The sequence below is a fragment of the Hermetia illucens genome, chromosome 1 (assembly GCF_905115235.1).
Source record: "Hermetia illucens chromosome 1, iHerIll2.2.curated.20191125, whole genome shotgun sequence".
NCBI lineage: Eukaryota > Metazoa > Arthropoda > Insecta > Diptera > Stratiomyidae > Hermetia > Hermetia illucens.
Genome location: NC_051849.1, coordinates 153,529,522 through 153,556,607, shown reverse-complemented (window position 1 = coordinate 153,556,607; position 27,086 = coordinate 153,529,522). Strand labels below are relative to the sequence as shown.

The 27,086-nt window shown below is 44.5% G+C and overlaps 1 protein-coding gene across 1 annotated transcript; it reads right to left on the bottom strand.

Moving 5' to 3' along the window:
* Positions 1-9,743: 9,743 nt before the first annotated feature.
* Positions 9,744-17,636, bottom strand: LOC119658258 (chitotriosidase-1-like). Its single transcript, XM_038065551.1, has 5 exons — positions 17,485-17,636; positions 10,778-11,181; positions 10,461-10,703; positions 10,149-10,334; positions 9,744-10,089 (listed from the first exon to the last, which is right to left on the bottom strand). Exons 1-5 carry the CDS (start codon positions 17,546-17,548, stop codon positions 9,796-9,798), a joined length of 1,191 nt encoding a protein of 396 aa, XP_037921479.1. The 5' UTR covers positions 17,549-17,636; the 3' UTR covers positions 9,744-9,795.
* Between the last annotated feature and the right edge of the window lie 9,450 nt (positions 17,637-27,086).

Below are 27,086 nucleotides of genomic sequence, written 5' to 3'. Positions count from 1 at the left end.
GTGAGTCGACTTGGTTCGGAAATAACAAGGATCGTTTTCATCAAGCAACTTTGTCCTAAATAAGTCCAATTAGTTCAGATTCGAGACTCATGGCGCGACCGCGGCGTGTACAGAGTGCTGCAATTCCCCATACGTTAGGGTTCGGGGGAGCAATAACAAGTTCTGGTGTTCAAGATATTATATTGCTGGGAAGCATTTTAAACTAGGTAGCCTATATTCAAATTATGACAAATCCAAAACCTGAGCTCGACGCTTCAGGTACGAAACGTTTTGTTTACTATTTGTGTAAGTAGATTTGAGTGTAGAACTGTCCTAATTCTAGGTAGTATCAGACTACTCTACTTGCTTGTAAATTTATACTGCAAAGGCAACTTTGAGCTATTGTAACTTTATCAGTATTATTATTTTATTTTGATCAACTCGGGGAACTTGGGGATATTATGCTTCATACTATATTCTATATCACTGCAAATTTTTATGACCACAGGTAAACTTGAAAGGGGTTGGCTCGTCGTGATCGGTTTCGCCATTTGGCTTTATCGAATGCCTGATCTGGGTGCAGTCTCGCGGCTTTTAAATCCCCATCCAGAGTATCAAGCCACCGTTGTTTCGGCCTGCCTTTTGGTCGTTTACTATTGACTTCGATGTTCAGGCCAATCTTGGCAAGTGGATTCACGTTAGCGCGAATTGCGTGACCATATCATCGAAGACGTCTCTCTCGCAATTTTTCCACGATCGGTGCAACCCCATGACGATCGCGGATATTCTCATTTCTGATGTGTTCAAAACGTGTGACGCCATTAGTCCAACGCAACATCTTCGTCTTCATTACTGCAAGACGCCGTTCATTGTCTTTTATAATTGGCCAACACTCAGAACCATATAGAGCGACTGGACGGATGGCATTGCGGTAAATTTTAAATCTAACACGTTCGTTGATATGTCGATCACAAAGAACACCAGTTGTGGAACACCTCTTCATCCACGTTGCGTTAATGCGTGAAGAAATTTCATAACGCAGTTTTCCATTGGCTGATAGCGTTGACCCGAGGTATTGAAATCGCTCAGTTCTGGGCAGATCACTGCCGCTGACAGTGATTGTGTCTGTTTCATGGGGATCGGTCGTCAAAAATTGAGTTTTGTTTGGATTCAGTCTGAGACCGTGTTGTACGGGGCGATAATTTTTGGACAAGTTACTCGGGATCATTTTTGCTGTCAGATGCTAGGAAAATATGATCTACATAAAGCAGTGTGTAGGGTGCTGGACGTTGGATATCCGATGTGACGGTGTCCGTAACAAGAACAAGGAGGAGTGGTGAGAGGGCGCTTCCTTGATGAATACCAACAGAGACACGAAGCGGTTTGAATACACCCGCCATACTTCGAACTTTACCTTTCGGATCGTGGTAGAGCAATTGAACCCAGCGCATGAGTTCTTCTGGCACTGAGTGTTGTCGTAGAGCATAAGAGCATATCAGATGAGTTCGTGTGGCACACGATCAAACACTTTCTCTATATCCAGAAATGCAATGTAAACAGGGCGATGCTTCTCACGTATTCTCCTGTTTTTGACAAATCCGGCTTGATTTACGGTTATTTCAACGATTTCGCAAAAACGGTTGTAAAATATGCGTTCAAAAATCTTCATGGTATGGAAAAGTAGCCGGATCGGACAGTAATTTGGACATTCTGCTGGACTACCTTTCTTTTTCCATATTGGAACAGTGGTACTTTCTTGCCAGTCAGATGGTGTTTTTCCTTCCTGAATAATTCAGGTGAATTGAATTCACTGAGCTATAGTGTTGGGTCCCAGCTCTTCGGTTTCCAGAGCTCAGATGCGATTTCGTCGTGTACGTTCGTTACGGCTTTTAGCAAATCGATACAGATCTCTCTAGCCATCCCGAGTGTCCAGTTTATCGTAAACATTTTTGTAATTGTTCGTTCGGGTGACAGCGACTGCTTTTTTGCTTCACGGTTGGTATTCTTATAAATTTGCCAATTAGCAGGGGTTTTATCGTCGAGAAATTTGTGGCAGAGGCGTTTGTTTCCACGGACCTTCATTTCAACATCGTCACTCCAAAGCCAAGTATCTTGGTTGATGTACCGCTTACCCGGCTTGGTAACCCCGAAGGTTGCGGAGGCCGCTTTTTGGATCCTGTCTTTTATTTGGTCCCACGATTCTTCCACATTCGTAATGGTCGATAATCATGTGAGTGAGATCGTTTCTCCTTTCTTCTCACCAAATCGCCACCATTTAATGCGTCGCGGGCCAGTGCGTTCCTCCGGCTGTTTTATCGGTGGCTGAATTTGCAGGACGGCAATCAACGACCGATGTTGAGGTGGGATGGTCTCATAGGGAACGGCTTTGCAATCAGTGACAGTGGTAAAATGTCGGCGTCTTATGAGAATTGCGATTGCGTTTTACTGTTTCCACTATAAAATGTAGGAAGACAAATCCTTTTAAGTAGGAACGGAGCCACAGGGCAGAAGATCCGCACGCCGGAAAAATCTAAAAAAGTAATAGATGAACAAACATTTATGAAGGTGTAGTTAGACCAGCCTAGCATGGCAGGCACCTCTACGAATAGAGCTCTCCATACAACACAGTGCATCGCTAAAGCATGTGACACATCAATGCCTAGGAGAAGATCATTCCCCACTAGAAGACCCAATTACTGGTGGAATAGTGAATTGGGCAGCCTTCGACCGACAATAGGGCAATAGGTAGGATCAACTACAGGCAAGAAGAGTATGTCCACAAGGAAGTCCACAAGAACCACATGTTCCCCTTCCAGTGGAGCAAGGGGGATAGTTTAAAGGAACTCTGCTCGGAGGCGGACATAAACTTAGGGGGTAGCGCTTATAAAATCATGGCTGGACGCTTCAGAAGCCATTCATCTCTACAGATCACGCGCCCTACTCTCTTGTTGAAAATCATCCGGGGATTATTTCCTCAGCTAGAGCGGTATCTTCCAGGGGCCCCTGAATATGACGCCGTTTTCGGTAGTCACCAGAGACGATTTAAATTAGGCGCCCTATCTGACCGTCCAAACCCCGATGTGCTCCCAGAGGTCTCAGTGTCAACATCCGAGGTTCGTAGAAGAAAAGAGGAATTTTGAAGAAACTCTAAGTGAATTGCTATCACCTTAAAATTTTGTCCGTAGAATGGTAGCTTGCCGGCAGGACTGGGATGCGATCAACTCTATGATCGCAGCAATCTAAGATAAACTGCAGTCAGGAAGACGCGGTTACAAAAGCTGTTACGCGGTTACGAACGCTGACAGAGAAAAGGAGGCCCAACTAGAGAACTAACTGTACCCTACGATATAATAACTAATGTTGATGAGGAAAGTGCAGGAAACTTCCAGTCTTCCAGATTACTCACTCAGGAAGCCATCACCACACCTGGTATTTAGGTATAAAATGCACTACCAAATATGAGGGAAAGAAGAATTTTAAGGTCCGGTATGAATATCCGGCGACTTAGTGGCTCGGTCGGGCTCTCGTACTGGACGGCGTCGAAACCGTTAGCCGTGGGGCGGTTCGACATCTAGGCGTCACGATGATCAGGAGCATTGTTCGGCCTGCTGTAGTTATTTTACCACTCATTTGCCGCGTAGAATCTTCTTTTTAAGTTGGAACTTATTTCCATCTGTGATCTTGTGGCGCGGCAGGATTCGCAGCATTTGAAATTTATTTCGAATGTTATGAATACGAACGAATAGATGGCGCGGATCTATCCACTTTGCGGAGCTCGCCACGGGAGTGGAGGACCGGCGAGAAAAGTGTGCCATGAGTTAGGGGCAGAAGAGAAACACATGAAGCGAGTCTAACTTCTGCCTCTAACGAGCATACGGTGACACGAAGTAAAGAAAGTTAAACATCTAAAAACTTTAACAAATGTAAAATATAAGTTCTACGGTTATTGAATTTAGACTGTCTGTACTTCACTGCAGGATTCTAATTTTTGAAAGCGTTTTGCATCTGGCACAGAAGTTATCAGTTAAAAAGTACGGAGAAAATAGAACTGATTAAGAAACAGAGAGCAAACAAACTAAAATGAATATCCAGGGAAGATTACGAAAAGAAAGCTAAATTGGTGACCCCGGAGCGAACATTGCAGCAAGGAGCCAGCGTGTCCAGCCCCGCTCCGCAGTCTATAACGCCAATCGTCAGCGTGAACCAATCAAGCGGGCAGACCATCGCACAAAACTTGAACATTGCCTCCTCCGCAACTGTCGTTCCACTGGCTATTTCGTCGCAAACTCCAAATGTGATTACCGGCACAATCAAGGTAGCGAAAGTGATCCCCCAACAATAACAGCAGCAGCCGCAACAGTCGCAGCAACACCACCAGCAGAGCCAGCACCGCAGCGCTAGACGTTAGCATCACTGCCGCAGCCACCATCAATTCAACGAGCGCGACCACCTTTCAACATCGACAACGCAGCAACGGCGGAAGCATTCAAAATCCCATCGAGGTACAACAATATCAGCCTCAAGTTCAACAACATCAAAATCAACCGCCAGCACAACAGCAACAATATCAACAGCAGCAACAACAGCCACCACAAAATCAGCAGTTCGCTTCAATCAACTCGCAGGTTTAGTTTTGAATTTGTGCACTGATTGTTTATTATAGTATTAAAATGTAAAAAATTGTGATAATAATAATCGAAAATCGCTGCAAGAGACGGCGTTAGGTGTTTCACATCGCGGGTTCTCCGTTTCCTTGTTGGTGTTTTTGGTCTGCGCTGGAGAGCGTCCGCTTCGGTCGTCATTTCTCTGTTCGTGCGTGCATTTGTGGGTGCGGCCTGCCGTGTCAGTGTAAAATTCACCGCGTTTCGTTTTAAATTCACCGCGCCTGCATTACAACTCGTACTTTTCGTGAAACAAGATGTCGTTTGACAGTAAAGACGCGGCAGGCCCATCGGACCCGCAAGTGACCGCCCTCGCCGTACGCGTTCCTCCGTTTTGGCGGCGGAACCCGGAGCTGTGGTTCGTGCATTTGGAAGCGCAGTTCCAAATGTCCGGCATCACATCGGACGCGACCCGCTTCAACTACGCGGTGGTCGGCCTGGACGAGGAGTCTATTCTTCTGGTGTCCGACGTTGTGAAGTCGGCATCGTACATACAGCTCAAGAGCGAGTTGATCAGGCGCCTGTCGGCAAGCGAGTCGGCAAAATTAGACCACTTGCTGGCGGGTTTAACGTTGGGTGATCGAACTCCCAGCCAATTGCTTCGCGAAATGAGGCAATTGGGTGGAAGCAAGATTGGCGATGACCTGATCAGGTCGCTCTGGCTGCGACGGCTCCCGGAGGGCACCCGGGCGATCCTCGCTTGCGTCTCCGGTTCCTTGGAGGAACTGGCAGCGACGGCCGACCAGGTGCAGGAGGTGTACGTACGCCCAACCTTGGCGGCCGTTCATCCACCGTCGGATGAGGTGGGTGACTTGAGGCGCGAGATAGCCGCTTTAACAGCCAGTGTGGCCGAGATGCGGGCGACGTTGGACGCTCAGCGTTCGGGCGCCAGATCGCGAGCACGCTCGCGGTCTGCCACCCGAAAAGGGCGATCAGGTAGCAGGTCGTCAGGACAGTCCGCGGACCAAGGGATTTGCTGGTACCACCGCAGATTCGGGGATAAAGCGACAAGATGTACGCTACCGTGTAGATTCTCTCCTACCGCAAAAAACTAGGTCCGCGGGGGGTCTTGGCGACGGCCACCCAGAACGCAGCGCCACGTCGCCTAACTATTTTCGACCCCCTCAGCGGGCGCAGCTACCTCATCGATACTGGTGCGGAGGTTTCGGTTCTTCCCGTACCTCGGCAACATCAACTTTTCCCTCAACCGCTCAAACTTGCGGCAGCAAATTCCTCCCGCATAAACACGTACGGGTATAGGCAAGTGGACGTGAGTCTTGGCTTGCGTAGGACGTTTTCGTGGCGTTTCATCCTGGCGGATGTCAGCTTCCCCATACTAGGCGCAGACTTCCTGTGTCACTATGGATTGATGGTGGACTTGCAAAACAAGTCTCTTATAGATTCCACGACCAACCTTAATTCGTCGGGACATATGGTATCTCACCCAGGCAATAATCTTTCCGTTCTTTTAGAAGACATTACCGACTCTCGTGTTCGGGCACTTCTCCAAAAGTTCAGCCAGATTACTACCAAGTGTAGTCTCTCCAAACCAGTGAAGCACAATGTGCAGCACCACATTATCACTACTGGTTCCCCGATCTTCTCGAAGGTGCGTCCTCTACCATCTCAGAAACTGGCAATTGCACGGAAAGAGTTTGAACAACTCGTTCAACAGGGTATCTGCAGGCCCTCAAACAGCTGTTGGTCTTCCCCACTGCATATGGTCCCTAAGCCAAACGGCGAATGGCGCCCATGTGGGGATTACAGAAGGCTAGATGCACAGACTGTTCCTGACCGATATCCAATTCCACTCATCCACGACTTTGCGCATCACCTCGCGAATTGCCGCATCTTTTCGACCTTGGACTTAACCAAGGCTTATCACCAAATCCCAGTAGCTCCTGAAGACATTCCAAAGACGGCAATATGCACACCCTTTGGACTCTTCGAGTTCACCCGGATGACTTTCGGATTGTGCAATGCGGCGCAAACCTTTCAAAGGTTCATTCACTCAGTCCTGCGAAACCTCGAGTTCTGTTTCGTATATTTGGATGATGTTTTGGTCGCTTCTTCCACTGAGTCTGAGCACTTAGCCCATCTCGAGTGCATTTTTCAACGTCTCCTTGAGGCCGGTTTAGTCCTAAACGTTGAGAAATGCAAATTCCTTCAACAACAGGTGAGATTCCTCGGCCATTTCATTTCCCCTGAAGGAATACAGCCCGACCCAGACAAGGTGCAAGCGATAACAAGCTTCCCGCGTCCAAAGACAGTGAGGGAGTTGAGGAGGTTCTTGGGCATGCTGAACTTCTACCGTCGTTTCCTGCCCAAGGCCGCCCATCTCCAGTCCATTTTCAACGCGTACTTGTCTGGCCCCAAAACTAAGGACACACGAGAGATCGTGTGGTCTGAAGAGGCTATCTGCGCGTTTGACAAATCCCGTCAACAACTTGCTGACGCTACACTCTTGGCATTCCCTCTGCAAGATGCACCCCTAGCCGTTTTTGTTGATGCCTCTGACATCGCAGTAGGTGCTGCCCTTCACCAAAAGGTGGATCAAGTTTGGCAGCCGTTGAGCTTCTTCTCGAAGCAGTTGAATTCCGCTCAACGGAACTAAAGTACCTACGATCGCGAACTGCTCGCCGCGTATTTGAGCATCAAATACTTCCGTTTCTCCCTAGAAGGCAGGCCGTTCACAGTGTTCACGGACCATAAGCCTCTCACGTATGCTTTGAAACAGAAGCCCGACAAAGCGTCCCCTCGTCAGCTTCGTCATCTGAGCTTTATAAGCCAGTTTACGTCAGACATCCAGAACGTGTCCGGCAAGCACAACATAGTTGCTGACGCTTTGTCTCGTGTCTCCGAGGTTAACATCCCCGCCTCACTCGATTTCTCGGCTATTGCCAAGGCGCAGGAGGATGACGCAGCATTTCAGAGTCTCAAATCCAACCCCAAATACAAATTTCGGGAGTTGCCCATCTTCGGCTCAAACCTCTCTCTCTGCTGCGAAGACTCGGAAAAGGGACCTCGGCCATACATTCCGGCCACATTTCGCAAGGAAGTGTTCCACGCAGTTCACGACTTGGCGCATCCCGGCATCAGGACAACAAACCGGTTAGTCACCGGAAAATACTTCTGGCCCTCCATGAACAAGGATATCAATTCCTGGGCCAGAGAGTGCATCGCATGCCAAAAGTGTAAAGTCTCCAGGCATGTAAGGAAAGAAGTGGGCTCATTCCCCCGCACTACCAAGCGTTTCCACACGATACACCTCGACATAGTAGGGCCTTTGCGAGACTCGCACGGTTATAGGTATTGTCTCACAATCATCGACAGGTTTACGCGGTGGCCTGAGGCAATACCTCTGAAAGACATTACGGCGCAATCATGTGCCGAAGCCCTCTGTCGAGAGTGGATACCTCGCTTTGGCGTCCCTGCAGTGGTCATCACTGACCAGGGAATGCAATTTGAGTCCACCCTTTTCTCTGAGTTAGGCAAACTCCTTGGTTTTAAACGCCAGCGGACTACTGCATACCACCCGCAATCCAATGGGATGCTAGAACGTTGGCACCGGACGCTGAAAGCCGCCATTATGGCACGTGACGATCCGTCCTGGTCCCAAGTCTTGCCTCTCGTCCTACTCGGCCTGCGTACAACCCGACGAGAGGAATTTGCTGCCAGCCCCGCAGAGCTGGTATACGGGGAGAACCCAAGACTCCCAAGCGATCCGGTCTTCGACAAGAGATCGGGTCTCACGGAGTCGGGGTTGGTGCGTCTGCTGAGGAACAATCTCCGACGCATCAAAGCGCCACCACCCACTCGACACTCGTCCATACCTGCTTGTTCGCCCAAGGAACTGGACACATGCACGCACGTGCTGATCAGGACGGATGCCGTCCGGAAGCCGCTGCAGCCTCCATATGAGGGCCCGTACCGCGTTCTCGAGCGGGGAGAACATTTCTTCCAGCTCGAGATCGGTGGACGCAGGAGGGCGGTCTCTCTGTCCAGGCTGAAACCCGTGTCCGCCCCGAAGCAGCGTCGTGTCCGTTTTGTGGATTGACGGCGAACGAAGTTCCGGGATCAGTCGCCGAAACCCCTAGGTTTCATCTGGGGGCGGAGTGATGTGGCGCGGCAGGATTCGCAGCATTTGAAATTTATTTCGAATGTTGTGAATACGAACGAATAGATGGCGCGGATCTATCCACTTTGCGGAGCTCGCCACGGGAGTGGAGGACCGGCGAGAAAAGTGTGCCATGAGTTAGGGGCAGAAGAGAAACACATGAAGCGAGTCTAACTTCTGCCTCTAACGAGCATACGGTGACACGAAGTAAAGAAAGTTAAACATCTAAAAACTTTAACAAATGTAAAATATAAGTTCTACGGTTATTGAATTTAGACTGTCTGTACTTCACTGCAGGATTCTAATTTTTGAAAGCGTTTTGCATCTGGCACAGAAGTTATCAGTTAAAAAGTACGGAGAAAATAGAACTGATTAAGAAACAGAGAGCAAACAAACTAAAATGAATATCCAGGGAAGATTACGAAAAGAAAGCTAAAATCTTTTGATTCAATATTCCTCCGACGCCTATTTAATTTTTGTCTCCTTAATTAACGTCATGAATTGTTGGTAATTCGGTATCCTCTTTGGAAGCGTTTCAGCCAAGAATAAAAGTCATTTTTTGGAACAGATTACTCGGCCGTTTGTCAAGAAATACAGCGCAAAGGCAGAATCAAGGATCCTGTTTTCGTTTCGAAAGAAAGTTCTAACGAAGAAAACTCGTCGCGAAGTCGTTCTAGCTATCAACAATTACAATGTTTCTCCGGTTCCCAATCCATGCAGTTTGATTGGTCGGCGCTGCTAGCAGCTGGATTTCTATGGTTCTAATCTAGCTTATGCATTGGTGTCTTTGTAAAGCCCTGAATTTGTGCAGGCATTCCCTTTAGTCATAAACACGGCGACTCAAAGTGGAAATGCCGTCAATGGTGTCACCAACGCCTGCTTTGCGGAAACTAGACCACCCTGTTAAAAGACGAGATCATAATAGCTCCCCTAAAGAAGAGCAATCAAAATTTTTTAGGGCGAGGACGCATTTTCGAAAAAAGTTGTTTAATTGGTCCAAAAGATAATTTATTGCTGAATGGCGGTTTTAACACCAATTTATATACCAGACCTAGGATCTATATTTAGTTGAGAATTTACTGATTCAAGTCGTTTATTTATTGATGTTAATAGGGTCCACGGTCCTCCCCCGCACACATTTTTAACGTCATCTTGATCAATAGTCCGAACAGCAATTCCTCCTAGGCCTGTTGATATTGCATAGTCTATCTTTTTTCCCAAGGAACGCACGTTATCATATCCTACCCATTGGTCTTCGTGAAAGGAGTAGGGCATTTCGTCTACATCGTCGTATTTTTCCACCCATCCAGAATTTTTTATATTATTGCAAATCTAAGAGAAATTATAATAACTAAGAAGACGGTCTCAGTGTTTAAATACTTTTTATCTACCTCCGCATATGAAAGTACTCCGGCTTCACGTGTAAGTGGTCCTGGACGTCCAGGTCCTATTGACGGTGCACCTTGTTCACTGTTGCTTGTTTCTGTCAGTGTAAAGGTCCTTCCATAAAACGGAACTCCCAATATTAGTTTACCGGGTGAGGCGCCTGCTTGTATCCATTGTTCGATAATAGACGTCTAATTATTGTTCGAGTAGAACAAATAGTAAATTACGAAATTAATATTTGAAAAAATTATCTTTTGTTTTGAAGTTAAATTTCAAATATTTTATATTGATTCGTATTAAATGTCCTTGATACTCACAACACTCAAACCGGGGATGTATCCAGAAGTGCCGGCGAAAGGTGCGTGAGCTCCAGTTTTCTCTTCCCAACTACCATGCAGATCATATGCCATCACATTTATATAGTGCAGATGCTTGTTCAAACCGGGTACGTCATATGATGTTTGCCTTTGGTCTCGAGTACCACTTACTGAAGCTATCAAAATGTATCCTTTCTTATCAAATTCGCTTCGAAATTCTTGGAGAAGAATCACAAAATTTTCCTGAAGATAGAAAATATGGAATTACCATTAGATTTTCCTTTGAAATCTATCAAATGTGTAAGAACAATCCTTACTTTATCCTTTGGTAGCCCTTCCTTCCCAGCTGGGTACCTCCAATCGATGTCCATTCCATCCAGTTTGTGTTCTTGTACAAAGTCTATACTGTTTTGAATAAACCTTCTGCGAAGGTCAGGATTTTCGGCAATCTGGGAAAATGCTCCAGCGCCTCGATTCCATCCTCCGACAGCAACCAGAACTTTTAAGTTTGGATTGACTTTCTTCAAAGCCACAGTGTTTTTTATAGCTTCCGAATCAATATCTAAAGAAGGATCTATAATTTTCACTTCTCCATCTTTGGTGATTCCCATGAAGGAGTAAACTATGTGGGTGCATAGTGTGGCGTTCAGGTCAGCAGCAGCTAATTTTCCGATGCCTGGGTAGTAATGGGCCCATGAAGCATAATAGCAGATAATTTTATCTAAAAAATGAATATGTTGTTAATTTGGAAAGGAATGATATTAATATGAGCTATGTATGCAGCAGGGTTATCTTGAAGCGAACCGTTAGGGGAGCAAGGACAATATTTGACTTAACGTCAATAGAGACGGTCCCAAATCCATCCTGGTGGGTGGGTCTAAGAGCTGTTATAATTTGAATGACCATTTAATTCCTACGCGCCTCAGAGTTGTGTGGAGCTGCCAAATCTCTCATTACGCGCGTGCCTTCTTGTGGATAAGGGAATGTTCGGCAGATAAGTTATGGACGTGTACGAAACAGAAGATATGCGCGCATGGGAATGTTTATGTGCAGGACGAGTAGCTGGGATTAAACGCCTACCTGTGAATAAAAATTGGCGATGGGAAGCATTCTCAGAAATCAAAACAAATGTGGAAGACTAGGAAGGGGTCTTTTAAGATGTAAAACTTCGGGAACGCAGCACAGAGTTTTTTGGAAATGGGCAAACGGCCTCCCGGCCGTCAATATCCAGATACCGCAGTGTCTCCGTAGTGGGAAACTTGGCTACTTTGGCATCTAATGCTATAAGAGATAATAGTGAAGTGGAAATTATTTATTTATTTATTTGACGATATATATATAATCATATACGGTCCTCTGAAGGAGGAGCAAGTAAGTGGCTTAACTTACGCATCAAACTAGGGACAAATCCAAAGGACCCGAGCTGTAGTTGTAGCGGGCGTCGGAGGAAGAACGTAGAGTAAAAATAGATATTTTGAAAGTTTGATTGATAATGTTAACAAGGTCGAAATTGAAATGAAGTACGCATCGAAGATTACGCCCAGGCTTTGAAAGGAAGTCAGTAGTGAAACGGGCTGTCCATTAAGAGAGTCGGAAAAAGATAAGCAAATAGCACATCCACTAGCTTTAGCTGACATGCAAGGCCAGCTTGTTAACAAAGCACCAATGGACCAAAGTATCTAAGGTGGACTGCAACAGAGCATAGTCCAGCGAAGATGAAACAGAGTCAGATAATTTAAGGAGAATAGGAATAATAAGGGCCTCTTTTCAAAGATGAATAAAGTGGCATTCTTCGGGGCTTTTGGAGAAGATTATACGCAAAGGGAGGGAAATCTATTTTTTACAATTAAGGAATAAGTTAGCGGACTAGGTGCAACATTGGAGTCAAAATTACCAATGATGAATTCAACTAAGGAAGGGGTAAGAAAAGGAATGGTGGGAAATTTGGAGCAGAGTGCACTTAGAAGAAGCGTAAGGGTCATAGGATTGTTGTGGGGAGTTCAGTGAGGTCAGCAAAATTAATTGAAGAAGGAAAAGATTGGATAGGTTTACGAGAATAACGGATGTGGGAAAAAACTCGTTTCACGGCAACGTCAGCAAAACGACCGCAGAAGAAGGAAAGTAGGTAAAGGGTTCCAACAAACTCGCAATTCTTTATAGGTGAAAGAGGGAGGCACATAGGGCGTATATACTAGATACAATGAATGTATCTAGTATCCCTCGCTATTCAAAATTCGTCGTTGGACTTGGAAATGAATACGGATAATCTGCGAAATAATATGAATGCTGCTGCTGTTCAAGAACGTGGTTGGCAACAAACTGGAAAGCATTTATTTCACTGGGAAAATGCATAATTCAAGTCTGTGAGTTCATTACGGAGAGGCGGAACATCTACCAAAATATTAGGGCACTAATGCGGGACATTGGATTATGCTATACTAAAGCGTCCAAGCGTCATGTAGGACAGTCACCCGAGAAACGTAGGTAACACGCAACATAAGGTAGGCGAGAACACGGAAAAACGGGGTAGGGACGGAACCCCTTCCGGTCAAGAAAAAAAAGCCTTTTCACCGAAGAAAGCTGAGCCTGCGAAAATTCTCGAAAATTTGGTAGTTTTTCGATTGCGGCGTCAACATTGATAAACCAGGAAGAATCAGTTCGTAAACTCAAACAATGGACAGAAAAAAGGGACAAAAGGAGAAAAATTAGATTGGCTCATAAATAGTCGTTATTTCTAAGAATTTATAAGATATTCTTCGGAAAGTCAAAGCCGATCTGGAATTTATAGACTTGGGCAGTAGTGGAGCGTTATCATTCGTACGCAGAAAGGAGTTCTGAAGTTGGAGTTAAACAAATCCGGCGAGTAGAGAGTGGATAGTTTTCGCGGCCAGCTAGAAAAGGCGCTAGGTGAAGAAGTGGAAGCGAAAGCTCGAAAGCAAGAAACGGAAATGAGGTGGAAAGACCTAGAAGACGGAAGAAGGAAATTCAAACTTAGAAAGTGCGATAAAGCGGGTAACGAAGATGTATGGGGTACAGAGACCACTATCGTCAGTTTACCGGTGGATTCAGCGGTTATGCTGATCACCTCGGACAAGGTAAGAATAAGCTAGGTCGTGTCCCTACTTAGGGAGCAGGCGAGGTGCAGGAAGTATGGAGAATTAGGCTATTTCACCAAAGACAGTACTGGAGATCCACGATGTGTATTGTGGAAGGGAAACAGGGAGTGAACGACCCACGGGTTACATGTGGCATATAGAACTGAGTGGTAGGGATAAATGATGTTGATACAAACCAACCTCAACCATTGCGGGGAAGCTCAAGACTTGTTCCCACAAACCATTCGAGAGTCGAATATAGACATGGTGGTAATCGGCGAAACTTACCCCAATTTCCGTAGTGTGTTGTGGGTAAAAGAGTCATCTGGAAAGTCGGTGATATAGGCATGCGGAAAGAAGGACAGATCATTTTGAGGTACAAATGTGAAGAGCGTAGACATAAAGCCAAGAGTTGTTCGTCGGAAGAATTTCTCTCGCTCTCTGGAAGAAACACGGTATATAGGAAGAAAGCATGGTTCAAAATTCACATTCTGCAAGCAAAATGCATATATCGGTGAACCTGTTAACGAACATATGGGACAGAGAGAGAAGAACTGATATGTTGATCTTCTGCGAGCCATATAGAGATAGGGCATTACATCACTCTATTTGGACAAATCTGAAATCGCTACTAGTTGAAGTTGAGATACCCGTGCAGGCAATGGCTGCCGAGGTGAGTTTAGCTCGGTGCGTTTACTGTATCTCGAGCGAACCTATGCATATTCTTCGAGAGATAATGAGTTCTAAAATAAGGAAAGGAGAATCCTGGTTGGAGGAGACTTCTACTCCAAAGAAATATTACTATAAAAGCGTACTGGAAGATTACATGACGATTGATTACTATCACCTTTCAATGTCATGATATCAGATAAATATTTACTAGCTCGTCTGGCAAATTGAAAGAAAAAAAATTTCCGGAGCTATCTCGAAAACTTACAGAAGTGGTTTCGCTAGAAATATTATAATTCACCATAAGGTTAAAGTAACAATGTTTTCGTGTGGGTTTGAGGCCAGCGGGAAGCATAACCTCTGAGCGCTCAGACCGGATTCAATCATATAGACAAGATTTCCGCTAGTGGATATACTGCTACCCACTGCAACTGGAGCTTATCAGCAACAAAAATCTGATGACAGATGCGTCTATAAACGCATCATACATGCTCTGTTTGTACTGTGCTTTTACTATATCTATACAAGAGCTGCAAATTGTGTAATACATTTAACGCTGTGCGTACTGATATTTCAGAGTTACATCCTGTATTTTTGAAACCAAAGAAAGATGAAAAGGCTCACAGGACTCTCCACGCTGGTAGATATATTGGCTTTCTTTTAGTATGTGCCACCTTGAATCCTTACCACGATGTGTGAAGGCTACCTTTACGTTCTGCCAAGAAGTAGGCTCATAGCCTAAAGCAAGACTTGCTAGAAAAATATTTCCTAGCAGTCGATTTAACTTCAGGAGTATCTTTCCTTTAGTATCGCTGGATAGATATCCTCCATGCCAGGTGCTTTGAACTGTTCAAAGGGCAATATGACAGCTATCAATTTTTCACTTGTTCTCCTGGATGGTGTATTTGCATGACAGTCTGTACTTATTCCAGTCCGGCGTTCATGAAAGTATTATCCGGTTTAGTAAGAGAGTCCAACTTGGCCGACTTATTCATTTTAAGGACTCTATACAGCCTTGAAGCCTACTTTCGCCTTCCGCTTCCTCGCAGCATGCTCTAAACGTTTCTCGCTATGGATATTCAGCGAGCCTCTTGTACTCGCACTGTGGTTTCCGGCACTTTAGTCAGCATTCGACCCCATTGCTGTTAGAAGAACGATTTTGAAGTCGTTTGGTCGATTTCCCGGGTTTTTGTAGTTTTCAGTCCCAGCAGGGGAACGTTTTATCGCTTTTGCCTTGGGAGATAGGACGGACCTCATCATAGCACTCTAAAAGCGCGCGAGTTCCCATCATATTTTCTATCTCCGAAGGAGTCCTTAGTTACCAAGGAAGCTATACCCTATTGCCGTGAATTTTATTGAATTTTGTCCAACGCGTATTCCTTGTATTCGGTGTTAGTATTATAATTACCACACTGAATTCTAGGTACCGAAGATCTGACATTAAGACTGCTTCTAGCACCCGCTGGTCTCTAATCAATTCTAACACCTTTGAAGTGGAGATTGTTAGGTCGATTACTTTTTCCTCTTTAATTGCATTTCCTACTTCCACCACAAATATGACGAGCGTTCGCATCGCAAATTATTAAGAATTCGAGACTACTTGATTCTGCATACGCTATCAGATCCCTTAGCTTTTGCTTCGGTAGAGGGCACAAAGAATCATAGGGTAAGTCATGAGGGGCAACTATGATGTTTTTCATCTCGCCATCTGATATTGTAAGATGATCGTAACTAGTTCCTGAGAACACAACTTAACACTCTTAGCATAGTTACCTCAAACAGTTTTGATATTGGGACACAAGCTCTCGGTCGGATTTCTCTTCGTAAAAGATCCTACCTCTCTTAACTGATTCAATGCCACAGATTTTATTAAATCGAACCACTGACTCTTGCACCAAAAAGTTTAAGGACAGCCCTGCAACTTTGTCAGCCTCGCTGCCAGCAGGTAGGAGGAGGCTTTGCTGCATATTAATTTGTCCAATTTTAATGTTTCTCGACAGAGTTCCTTTTGTGTGAAATAGTGCTCTTGCTAGTCTTCTTGTATTCTTCGTAGGTTTGGGATCTTTGCAAGCAAAATTATGAGTTCTTTGTCCCGTTTGGGAGACCAAAGCATGGCTTTGAATAAAATCTGGCTCAACAAGCTATGGTGAGGGGGTCATCTAATCGAAGTAGACAAAAATTATCCATCTCGAGTAATCTGTAAGAGCCAATATCCACATTAGAAAAAACGATGGACTCTTCCTTAGACAGAGCAATACCATATTACAGGATGTCAAACAGCTCTTTGTATAATGAATTGGGGGGATGTTTGAAGCCCCTCAATAACGCAAGTTTAAACCGAACCTCGGTTTTTGTGCCCTTAACAATTTCAGTTATCTCAATACCAGTGTGGAGCTAAACCCGTTCACCATTGTTATTCGAGTTCTCAGAGTTTGGTTCACAATTTTAAATGGTAGGCTGGAGATGAAAACAGATTTCGTGTGCTACGTAATTGATTAGGCCTTAAGTTTCTTTGAAACCAACTTATTGACTTTTGCGTCTTATAACATATGATAGTGGGATGATGTCTTGTGTTTGGATCCGTTGTTGTAAGATCCATCCAGTCCGGGGTCCCTCTTGTGGCTTTGTAAAAATGCATTGGGTTGTCAGCCCTACCCAACCCGAACCGTTGGTACAATTTGTCCCGTTTTTTGGCCCCTTACAGGAGAATGGACGATCCCGTGAGTTACATAAAAATAAAATTTATCAGCGATACCACGATTGTTTGTTTGTGGAGAAAATCCGGCTCAATAGGTTGCGGTGGATGGGGCACTTAATCAGTATGGGTGAGGATGTTTCAGCTTAGAAAGTCTGTATAGGCTCTATCTATAGTAAAAAAAGAAGGCATGGCAGGCCCTGCCTTAGATGGAGCAATGGTTTAGACCAGAATGCCAGTCAGCTTTTAGGGATATCAAATTATCTGGAGTTCCTTACTGAGGCAGGCGTAGAACGGTTCCGGATATTGCGTCGCTGATGATGATAATGACGTCTGCTAGATGCCGCACCAGAAAAATATTTGGAAAAATAATCCGACAGCTTTGGAAGAGTTTTTATAATCAAAATGTTCCAACATTCATATAATATTTATATCGCCATGAGGACTAAGAAATCTACACTATGAGGGTAGGGATTGTATTCCACGAGCACACATATACTTTTTTTAGCACAAATCGCTTAATGTGGTCTGATCCACCTAGAACACTTTAATGACCCTTCTTTACCTGTAGTCTCGGCCACTAATATAGCGTTAACACAAAGTATAGCTAGCAACGCGAAGTACTTCATCTTATCAATACCACTTTCAAGTAGTTACTGTCTAAAGTCGCATTTGCACTTGTCACATAGAAAATTCCGAGTATTATTTATTTCCTCTTCTTCTGTTGAGATATGAATCATATACTCGTAAATATAAAAAATAAATATAAGAATGTAGTATTTTTCTCAAGGAGGATGTTGGAGGCAATGGGGGCAACCATGTTTCCGCACTTGTTAAAAGATTAATAATATTTTAATTAATGTTATCAGAGTGAGTAATTGTTTTCTAATCACGTTTTCTAATGGGTAAACTGAGACTATGGAAAATGACTATGCACTGCTACATGCATTCCCGATTGTCGTAAGCACTTCAGGCAGTGACGGCGTGGTTCAAATCTGCAGGGGCAGATGGGTGGCATAGTTTGCTAGACTATGTTGTCAACGGACAGTTTTGCATCCCTACGGCCTTCTTTGTCCTATCCTATCCTTCTTTGTCGGTGTGTTGTGCCCCGAGGAGCTAAATTAGCGCTGTGATGTGCCATATTGATACCACAAACTCCTAAGATCATGACTGCTATGGTAAAAGCCAGGGGAGCAAAGTCCACCCGGCTTAGATCTTCAGAGCCAGCGTGTAGTATTCATGAAGGATAGCGGCTATTCCACCCAGTAACTAGAGGTTTCTTTGAGGTTCTCTAGGACTTGTTTGCCTAGTGTCAGCAGCCTGGCTTTAGTTAGATCTGACTAATCGCAAAGGAAATGCATGATGGTTTTTCCTCCCTCTTTGATTGGCTACCGATCAGAATGGGTATATTACGTTTGTTGTTGCATCATCTGCTCTTTTTGCTCCCTCTACTTTGCGCCGGTTAGAACGTCAACAACAAAATTCATCGCGAACCTCGACTTGCGTTAGTCCATTGGGAATGCCCAGAGTTCCTGAGGTATTTCGTCTATCTGGACTCACGTAGCTTGGCAGCACTGCACGATATACCGTATTTAATGTGGAGGTCCAAAAGAAGGAGGTGTATGAGTACATTGAGGGCATCTACCACCCAGAACTGCAGAGCTCAGTAGCACCTGCAGATGCGCATACCTTCTCAACCTTCAGTTCCGTGTTCAGTTTCATATTTAACTGAGTGTGCGGGATCACATCCACATGCTTTACATTGGAGCCAATCTTTGCTTATTTAGTTTCAGGAAGTGAAATTTCACTACCCTTGGCTTAGTGGTGAATAGTAGCATCTGGCACCCCGCAAGCACGCTTTTCTCAATACTCCCTCACTAATTTCATTCATAACGGAAAGAAACATTCTTGCTGCCAATATCACCAAGTCGCCAGCATATGCCGCCACCTTCACTCCACTTCTGCGTATCCTGGTTAGAGCTTCCTTTATGGCTTCGACTCTATCGTTGTTGACTGGTCGCTTTAGACATAGCCAGGAAGACAATTAAGGTATATTGCTTCAGGGTATCACCAGAAAATTTCGCCCAGAAGTATCGTAGATTCACTGGTTCTTTCATTGTTCCTGCAATAGTCCAGCCAAGAATGCGTCCCAAGCGGTTTGAACTGCTTCAGGCAGTCCTTGTAGGGCTGCCAGTATTTTTGTGTGTAGTAAATCTTCACGACCTCACTGGTCAGCTTCCTTGGGGAGGTTTTACTCCATCACCGTGGAAATATCTGTATTTTGCATGGTACGAGATTTGGAAGATGGTTTCTAATGACTTTTCCAGAACCTCGGTTTTTGATTCTACTTCGCTTGCTGTGCCAATATATTCAACTTACGCATCGGAGAATTGGTTTTTAATAACTTGCCAAACTTCCTCCAGTTGATTCTCTTGGGATTTCTGCGAAATCCAACTATGATCAGAGAAAGATCTCTAGTCCCTCTGTTCAATTGTTCATTCTAACCATCCCATTGTCGGTTAGTAGATGATATCAAGGATTTTTTAAAGCCGTCTCCGAGGTGGGGTAATGGACGGTTCGTGTGCTGTCTCGTTACACACCAATAGGTTTGTGTTAATATTAAAATCAAACCTCAACAAGATCTGCTTGCATCGGGGTTCTTCAGTCCTTCGTCCGCTTCTCGGAGTGGAACACTTTTTCGAGTGCCTCCAGAAGTTAATTTATCCGTTGCCCCACTCTTCTACGAAGATCTCGTGGGTTTTGAAGACTGGAAAATTGGACGAGCTTTTACCAATCCATGTGAATCCTCGACAACCAAGTGGGAATCACTGGTGCCTAGGAATCTCGTCGTATACTACATAAGTGGCTCCTGGTCACGTCGCTAAACAATTTCGACGCTGATGTCTCGTCGTCTGGCCGTTACTATTTGGTTGTTTGCAGAGGTTGCTTGGCGTCTTAGCCTTTGCACACTCTGCTCTTCTTGTTTTGTTGTTCAACTACATTTTGAGATCGATTGCCCTTGAAGGTGGCAGGCTACAGCTTTTATTGGTTTCCAGACGGTTCTTATTGTATTCTTCCACAATCGCCTGGTATTTAGTGAGGTGCTTTTTATTTTGCTCGACCTCATTATTCTTGGTAATCTTGCTTAAAACATGTATGGCCTTCTGGTACTGGCTCTTGAGGTGGATTCCAATGGAATTCGGCTTCTTCGCTTGTGGTCGACATTCTTGGCAGCTCTTGTTTTTTAAGGACCCCTATTTGGACTCGCCATGCCCAGTTCCAAGCTGGAAACCCCTAGCTCTCGTTCTTGGAGGGCTCTGTTGATGATTTGAGCACAGCAACGCTACGACTGACCTGTCAGTACTACCCTTGATGGCTATTGCCTCTTTGCTGAATGCGGCCCTCCAATGTTGCGGCTAAAATTACTGTCTCTTTATCATCTATCTTCAGTTTCCTTGTTTATGGTTTTGAATTGGAATCCATGACTAGGTTAGGAGGTTACTGCGGGAAAAATGTCCAGCCTCTCTAGCCCGGCACCACTTTAAGGGCCTTCTTTAGAACTGAACGTGCCCAAGAAAGAGAGTTCGCATACTAGAAACCAATGTGGGTAGCTTGCTTCACAACTATTATTTTGATTATGAGCTGTCCTTTACAGCCTTTTAAACCTTTTGTACTTTTTTCCTCCTCAGCTTTCAATTTAGTAACATTAACATGTTTTGAGGTATTCTCTTGAAGAATGGAAGTAAGAACCTTGTCGACGATGGGAAGATAAGTAATTGATCGACATTTTGAAGTTCTAGAGGCGCCCCTGTTTTCTAGAATTACGTAAGTTATTCATTTGATGAAGAATCGTGGAAATAAGTTTTGATCAGCAATTAACTTATTCAAATTGGTTGCTAATATTCTGTGCATGTTCCGCTTTAGCAGAAATTTGGTATTTTATCCACTTTTAGTGCCTCCCAATTACCTGTCTTTCAAGGACCACTTTAATGTAATGTTCCAAAAGTCTGTCAGGGAAAGGTCGCTTTGCCAACCTGATTTTTTGATATTTTTATAAAATTCCCATTTGAGAAGAATAATGAGATGTCTGTTTTTTACCGAAAGCCCTTTGATAATCCCGAATGCGGTTGCAACGTACCGCAGGACCTTGAGGGTTTCAGTAATTGGTATATCATTAGAGAGAGATGGTAGTTTAATGGTGCCCGTAACATATATCTTGGCATGGAGAAAGGCATCGACAACGAGAAGAAAAGGGCGATGATAAAATACAACCCTGTGGAACTCCGCTTTGTAGTTTGAAATCTGTAATATTATTTTTTTTGTTTTCATCGTTGGAAAGGTTCAAAAGCTACTTCTGGCTCCTGTGATATAGTTATGTCAGACTCCTAATTACTAAAACCACCTTCTTCTCCTTCTACTTTCCTCACGGAACTGCTACAAAGTATTTCATCATGGGCCTAAATCATTTACTAGCTGCGGCTCGTTATCATTTTCTCTCTTTCTCGGTTTCGTCGCAATTCTTCCTGGTTAAGCTATTGACTAATATTTTTCAGCTCCATTATAACTTGGTTTCTCTGTTGACTCAGGTATGAACTCCACAAAATTTTGTGGTGTTCAGCCTATCCGCGAACCCCTTCAATTTTATCCGGTGCGCGGTAAATCTGGGGCAATGAAATACGGTGGTCAAAGGGTAGTATAAGTCCCAGGGCGAAACGTGGATTGGTACCCACGTTGGAGCATAAAACCCGGGAAACGCCTGCTGAACCAACACCAACTGCTTTACTACCTAACCCTATCCCCACCTCCACGTGGTGACCGCTTGGAGCTCATTCTTAACGAAAAGCTGAAAACGAAGAAGAATGAAGGCAAGTCTCTCGTGGTGCCTAAAAACGGGAAAAATTGTACTGGTCCTCCAGGTTGGGGGTTGGGTAGGACTGATAACCCTACAAGGAAAACAGATTGTTACGAAGCCACAGCAGGAGCCCCGGACTGGACTGATAGCTCATCGACGAACCTGGCAACGACAACGGACAATGATTTGAGCATTTTCTCATGGAACGTGCGCTCCCTGTACAGAGATGGAGCTAGCCGATACCCTGTCCCAATATAAGGCTGATGTAACAGCGTTGCAGGACATGCGTTGGACAGGGACCGGTTTCCTGGAGAAGAGCCGCTACACCATATATTATAGTGGCCATTCAATAAACCATGTGCTCGGAGTAGGTTTCTTAATCAGCCAAAAAATGAAACCTGCTGTTATCGGCTTTGAAAACATAAGAGAAAGGCTATGCACTTTGCGTTTGCAAGGCAAATTTAGAAATATAAGCCCCATAAACGTTCACGTCTTTACAGAGGAGACTGCAGAGTCGGCGGAAGTTACCTTCTACGAGGCAGTAGAACGAACCCTCAAAACCTGTCCCACATATGATATCAAAATCATACTTGGCGATTTTAACAGCCAAGTAGGGACGGAGCCCGTATTCAAGCGATACGTTGGCTCCCATAACTTGCATCAAAATACAAGAGACGTACAAACTGCCTTCATCCAGATCGAGTAGGCGGCGATTAGCGCGAGATCTTGGGCTGCACATCAATGAAGGCAAGACAATATATATGGTGGCAACGTCAACACCAAAAACCAATTAACCAACAACATCAAACTGCACTGGTCAAGCGGGAAAGATAAAGATAGGAAACCACAACTTTAAGAGCGTAGATAATTTTTCCTATTTAGGGTCGAAAATCAGAACCGATAACAGCTACGACTACGATGAAATTCGCGCACGGCTGTTGGCTTTCAACAGAGCCTATTTCAGCTTACAAAAACTGTTCCGCTCAAAACGTCTCACCATAGGGTCAAAGCTCTTACTGTATAAAACTATGATCTTGCCAGTTCTCATGTATTCCTCAGAGACCTGGGTTCTTAGTAACAAAAATTGCGAATTCTTGCCCGTGCTCGAGAGAAGAATCCTCCAAAGAATGTTTGGCCTTCAAGATGAGGATGGACGATTCCGTAGCCTACATAACGACGAAATCTATGAGCGGTACCACGACCGTCTGGTCGTGGATAAAATCCGGTTCAACAGGTTGCGGTTGGCGGTTCACTTAATCCGTATGGATGAGGATGATCCCACTCGAAAAGTCTATAAGAGCAATATCTATTGTAGAAAAAGACGCGAGGCAGACCCCGCCTGAGATGTAGTGATGGCGTAGGTCAGGACGCCAGACAGCTTTCAGGCATATCGAATTGTTGGACCTCGGCGAATACATATGTTTTGTCGTAGAGGCACCGGCCTTCAATCTCTATGGGGAGCGTCCCTGTTAGAACATGTGCTGCTTCTCCTGATGTTGTCCGGTCCATACCTGCATACCCGGAATGCATTTGTTTTCCAGAATAGTTATCCAAACTGAAGCTGCCTAGAGTAACACGGAACTAACTACCCTTGGAATAAAAAGACGTTGGCTTTGTCTTGGTCCATCAATGTTCGGTAGTATCTTCCAGATCGTTACAGCGAGGAATGGCGCATTAGTTCCTGAAAACTCAATGTGTTTTTTTTGCATTGACCTTCTGTCGATCATTATGCCCAAGTATGATATTTAAGTGACGGTTGAGAGTAAACTATTTGTTCTCCAACTTTAATTTTCACGGTTGTGCTCTTTCTTCTCTAGGTGATTCGAACTACTTCTGTTTCATGTTCAGCAGATGATAGCCAGCAATTTTTCAACCAGAAACTGAGCTCTGACATCGTTTCATTTGAGTAGAACTTGATTTCGTCTAGGCGCTTTGTTGTCTGGAAGGTGTAGTGTCAATATTCCACATTACATAAATACCCACAGTAAGAGAACTAGGGCAGAACCTTGTGGTACACAGCAAATTGTCGGGAATATTTTCAGTCCATCGTCCGAGTCGCAGTACAGTACTTCCTCCAAGGATAAATTCGACAATAATGCGCACAAATCTAGTCCGAGGCTTGATCGAGCTGATGATGATTTTTTTTTCATTTTGCAGTGTGAACGCACTTTTTACGTCTAGGGTTACTACCACGCAGCATTTGACTTCTTGTATGGCAGCTTGAGCTAGGAATGTTATTATATTGATTGCGTTGGCGGTTAATCTCCCATTACGAAATCCGGATTGTTTATCCGAAAGGTCTCCTTCATTTTCTGCAATAGCAAGTGGTCTTTATATATTACTCATTCCAATGGTTTTTGACTAGACATATCCGTCTTTATGTGGAGGTATCAGTGCGTTTGCGTTTGCCTTTTGTTGATGACATCACCGACCTGTATGCGTCACTTCGTGGATCACAGTCAGCTTCCACTTGAAATGTTCGGGTTTGCTCTTCATGATAGCTACTTGCATTTTTCACCGCGTTTTGTATTGCACGTGTAGCTTCCCAAACTTGGGTCAGTTTCTTCTGCGCTGGGAGGGTCTCCCAGCTTATAGACCGTTTTTCGAAATTGGGATTTCGTCTTCGACTTCTTCGACTAGTGTAGGTACCAGGGTGAAAACGTGGATTGGTATCCACGGTTGAGCATACTACCAAACTCTACCTTCATCTCCACGTGGTGATCGTAAAAAGTTCCCTCTTAACGAAAAATTGCTAATTGAATTAGGGTCTTTCGCGCCTGGAAACCGTACAAATTGTACCAAATTTTACTTCAGGTTGAAGGTTGGATAGGACTGACAACTCTGCATTGAAAACCAGAGTAGATTTCTTAGTCAACCCCAAAAAAACCTGCTATTATCGGCTTTAAAATGTAAGCGAAAGGCGATGCGCTGCTCTTGCTAAGCAAACTTCGAAATATAAGCCTCATTAGCACTCGCGCCGGAGAAGAATCCTTTCTACGAGCCAGTGGAACGAGCCTTCGTAACCTCTTCCAGGTACGATATCAAAATCATACTTAGGAATTTTAACAGTCAAGTAGGAACGGAGTCGGTATTCAGGCGATATGTTGTCTCCCATTGCTTTCGTAACAATACCACTAATAACGGATTACGGGTTATTCAGTGATAACCCACCGCAAGAAAACATTGTTGGTAGTACCCGGTTTTCGCGGAGAGCGGTCCACAAATAAACGAGGACCTCTCGACAGGGTACCACTTTCAACCAAATTGACTTCGTGTTGATTGAACGCCGCCACCTTTTAGTCTTGATAAAGGTTCGAATGTCACTCAAATCGCACGTCTTTGGTCCTGGAGATGAAGCATTGACAGATGATATTCACAACTACCTGAAGAACCTTATCATTGATACCGCTACAAACATATTTACACATAGAGTCACAAAAAATCGGAAAGACTGACGGACATGCGACCAACAAGTCAGCAGAATAGAACCTTGCACACGTCGTTGTTCATCCTGCCCAGAGAACGAGAGATGATGATTTCTGACCGCATGGGCATATTGGAGCGACAAGTGGAATATTTTGATGAACTGCTCAACAATCACAAAATCAGCTAGGTGGAGGCCCTGTTGACTGAAGACGACGGACAACTGATGCCAACACCACAAAGACGAAACAGTCCCTGAAACTTATCGACTTAAAACCCATGAGTCGCCAGAAGCGGATGAAAATGTAGTCGAACTCGTTAAATATGGAGGCGACCAACTTCATGAAGCGGTTCATCAACTGATGCTTAAAGTAGGGGACCGCGAATCAATGCCTAACAACTGGCAAAGAGACATTATCTATTCCATACATGAAACGGGGGATATCACACATTGCGGCGATTGTAGAGCTTTCACGTTGCTGAGTACCATTTACAAGATATTCCCCACTAGACCGGATACGCCCAGAACATCATTGGCCCATACCAAAGAGGCTTCACTCCAGGCAAATCAGCAAAAAATCAGATTTTCGCGAAAAACTGTTAGAATATGGCAGTTGCACCATTTTTTCATTGACATCAAGACAGCTTATGATAGCATAGCCAGGGTAAAACTGTACACGGCCATGAGACAATTCGATATCCCAACGAAATTGATAAGTCTAACTAGGCGACCCTCACCAATGTGCCAGGCCAGAAAAATACAACAGCAGGACCACTCTCGAGGCCATTCGACATCAACAATGGCCTAAGACAATCTGATCTTGGGCTGCACATTAATGAAGGCCAGACGAAGTACGTGGTGCAATGTCAGCACCAAAAAACCAAAGAAGCAACAGCATCAACTCGCACTGGTTAACCGAGAAAAATAAAGATAGGAAACTAAAACTACTTGAAACGTTGATAATTTCTCCTATCTAGAGTCGAAAATCACAGCCGATAACAGCTACGACAATGAAATTCACTGGAAACGTCTCACCATAAAGTCAAAGCTCTTCCTGCACAAGGCAATGATCTTCCCAGTCCTCATGTATTCTTCGGAAACTCGGTTTCTTAGTCAGGAAAATTACAAGCTCTTAACTAGGTTCGAGAGCAGAATCGATTTTGTGGCCGATATAACACGCCGATATATAACGATATCTTGAATTGGTGCACCACGGCGCAAAACCGGCGTAGCAGGAGCTCGTTATTAAGGCAAGCCTATACCGGATACCAGTTGTTGCGCCGTTGATGATGATGATAATATTCCTTTGTGAGGTCTGATGCTCGCTGGGTGTGTAGTCTTTGCTGATACGCCACTGCAAGTCCTTGATTAGGATATGATTGGCGAAGGTGGTTCACTACCGACTTTAATTCTTCCTCTCTCAAATATGTTAACTCCTCTAGGGTTGACAAGAACCACATTCAAGCGCGAGAATGTCTTCAGCAGTATTCGTCCCCTTGCGTTTGTTTTTCTGCTTCCTCATTCTTCTGTCCATATGTTGAATTTGCCAGTTGTTACTTTGCGATGGTGATGGCTAGCATCGGAGGATAATTTCTCCAGCATTGTGATGTGTGAAGCTCGGTACTGCCTAACAACTATAGATGTATATTCCTTCTATCTTGGCACATGTGAAACCGCCCTCTGGATGTTTTCATTTCAATCTCCATATTTATGGAAGCTTTTCAGAACACTGGGCATTTACTACTTCCTGCAATAAGGGCACTGTCGCTCTTTTTCGTTTTCACGCAGAACACGCATTGGGCTCTCCGTTACATGCCTTTGCAAAATGGCCTTGTTCTCCATATTTGCGGTACAAATTGAATCTATCTTGCAAGCTAGTGCAAGCTTTCGC

Excerpts from the sequence above, each read along its gene's own strand:
- LOC119658258 (XM_038065551.1), bottom strand. The coding sequence starts at position 17,548 with ATGAAGTACTTCGCGTTGCTAGCTATACTTTGTGTTAACGCTATATTA. Across the intron at positions 10,335-10,460 it reads ACATCCCCGGTTTGAGTGTT|ACGTCTATTATCGAACAATG; the intron begins GTGAGTATCAAG and ends AACAATAATTAG. Across the intron at positions 10,090-10,148 it reads GAGTACTTTCATATGCGGAG|ATTTGCAATAATATAAAAAA; the intron begins GTAGATAAAAAG and ends AATTTCTCTTAG.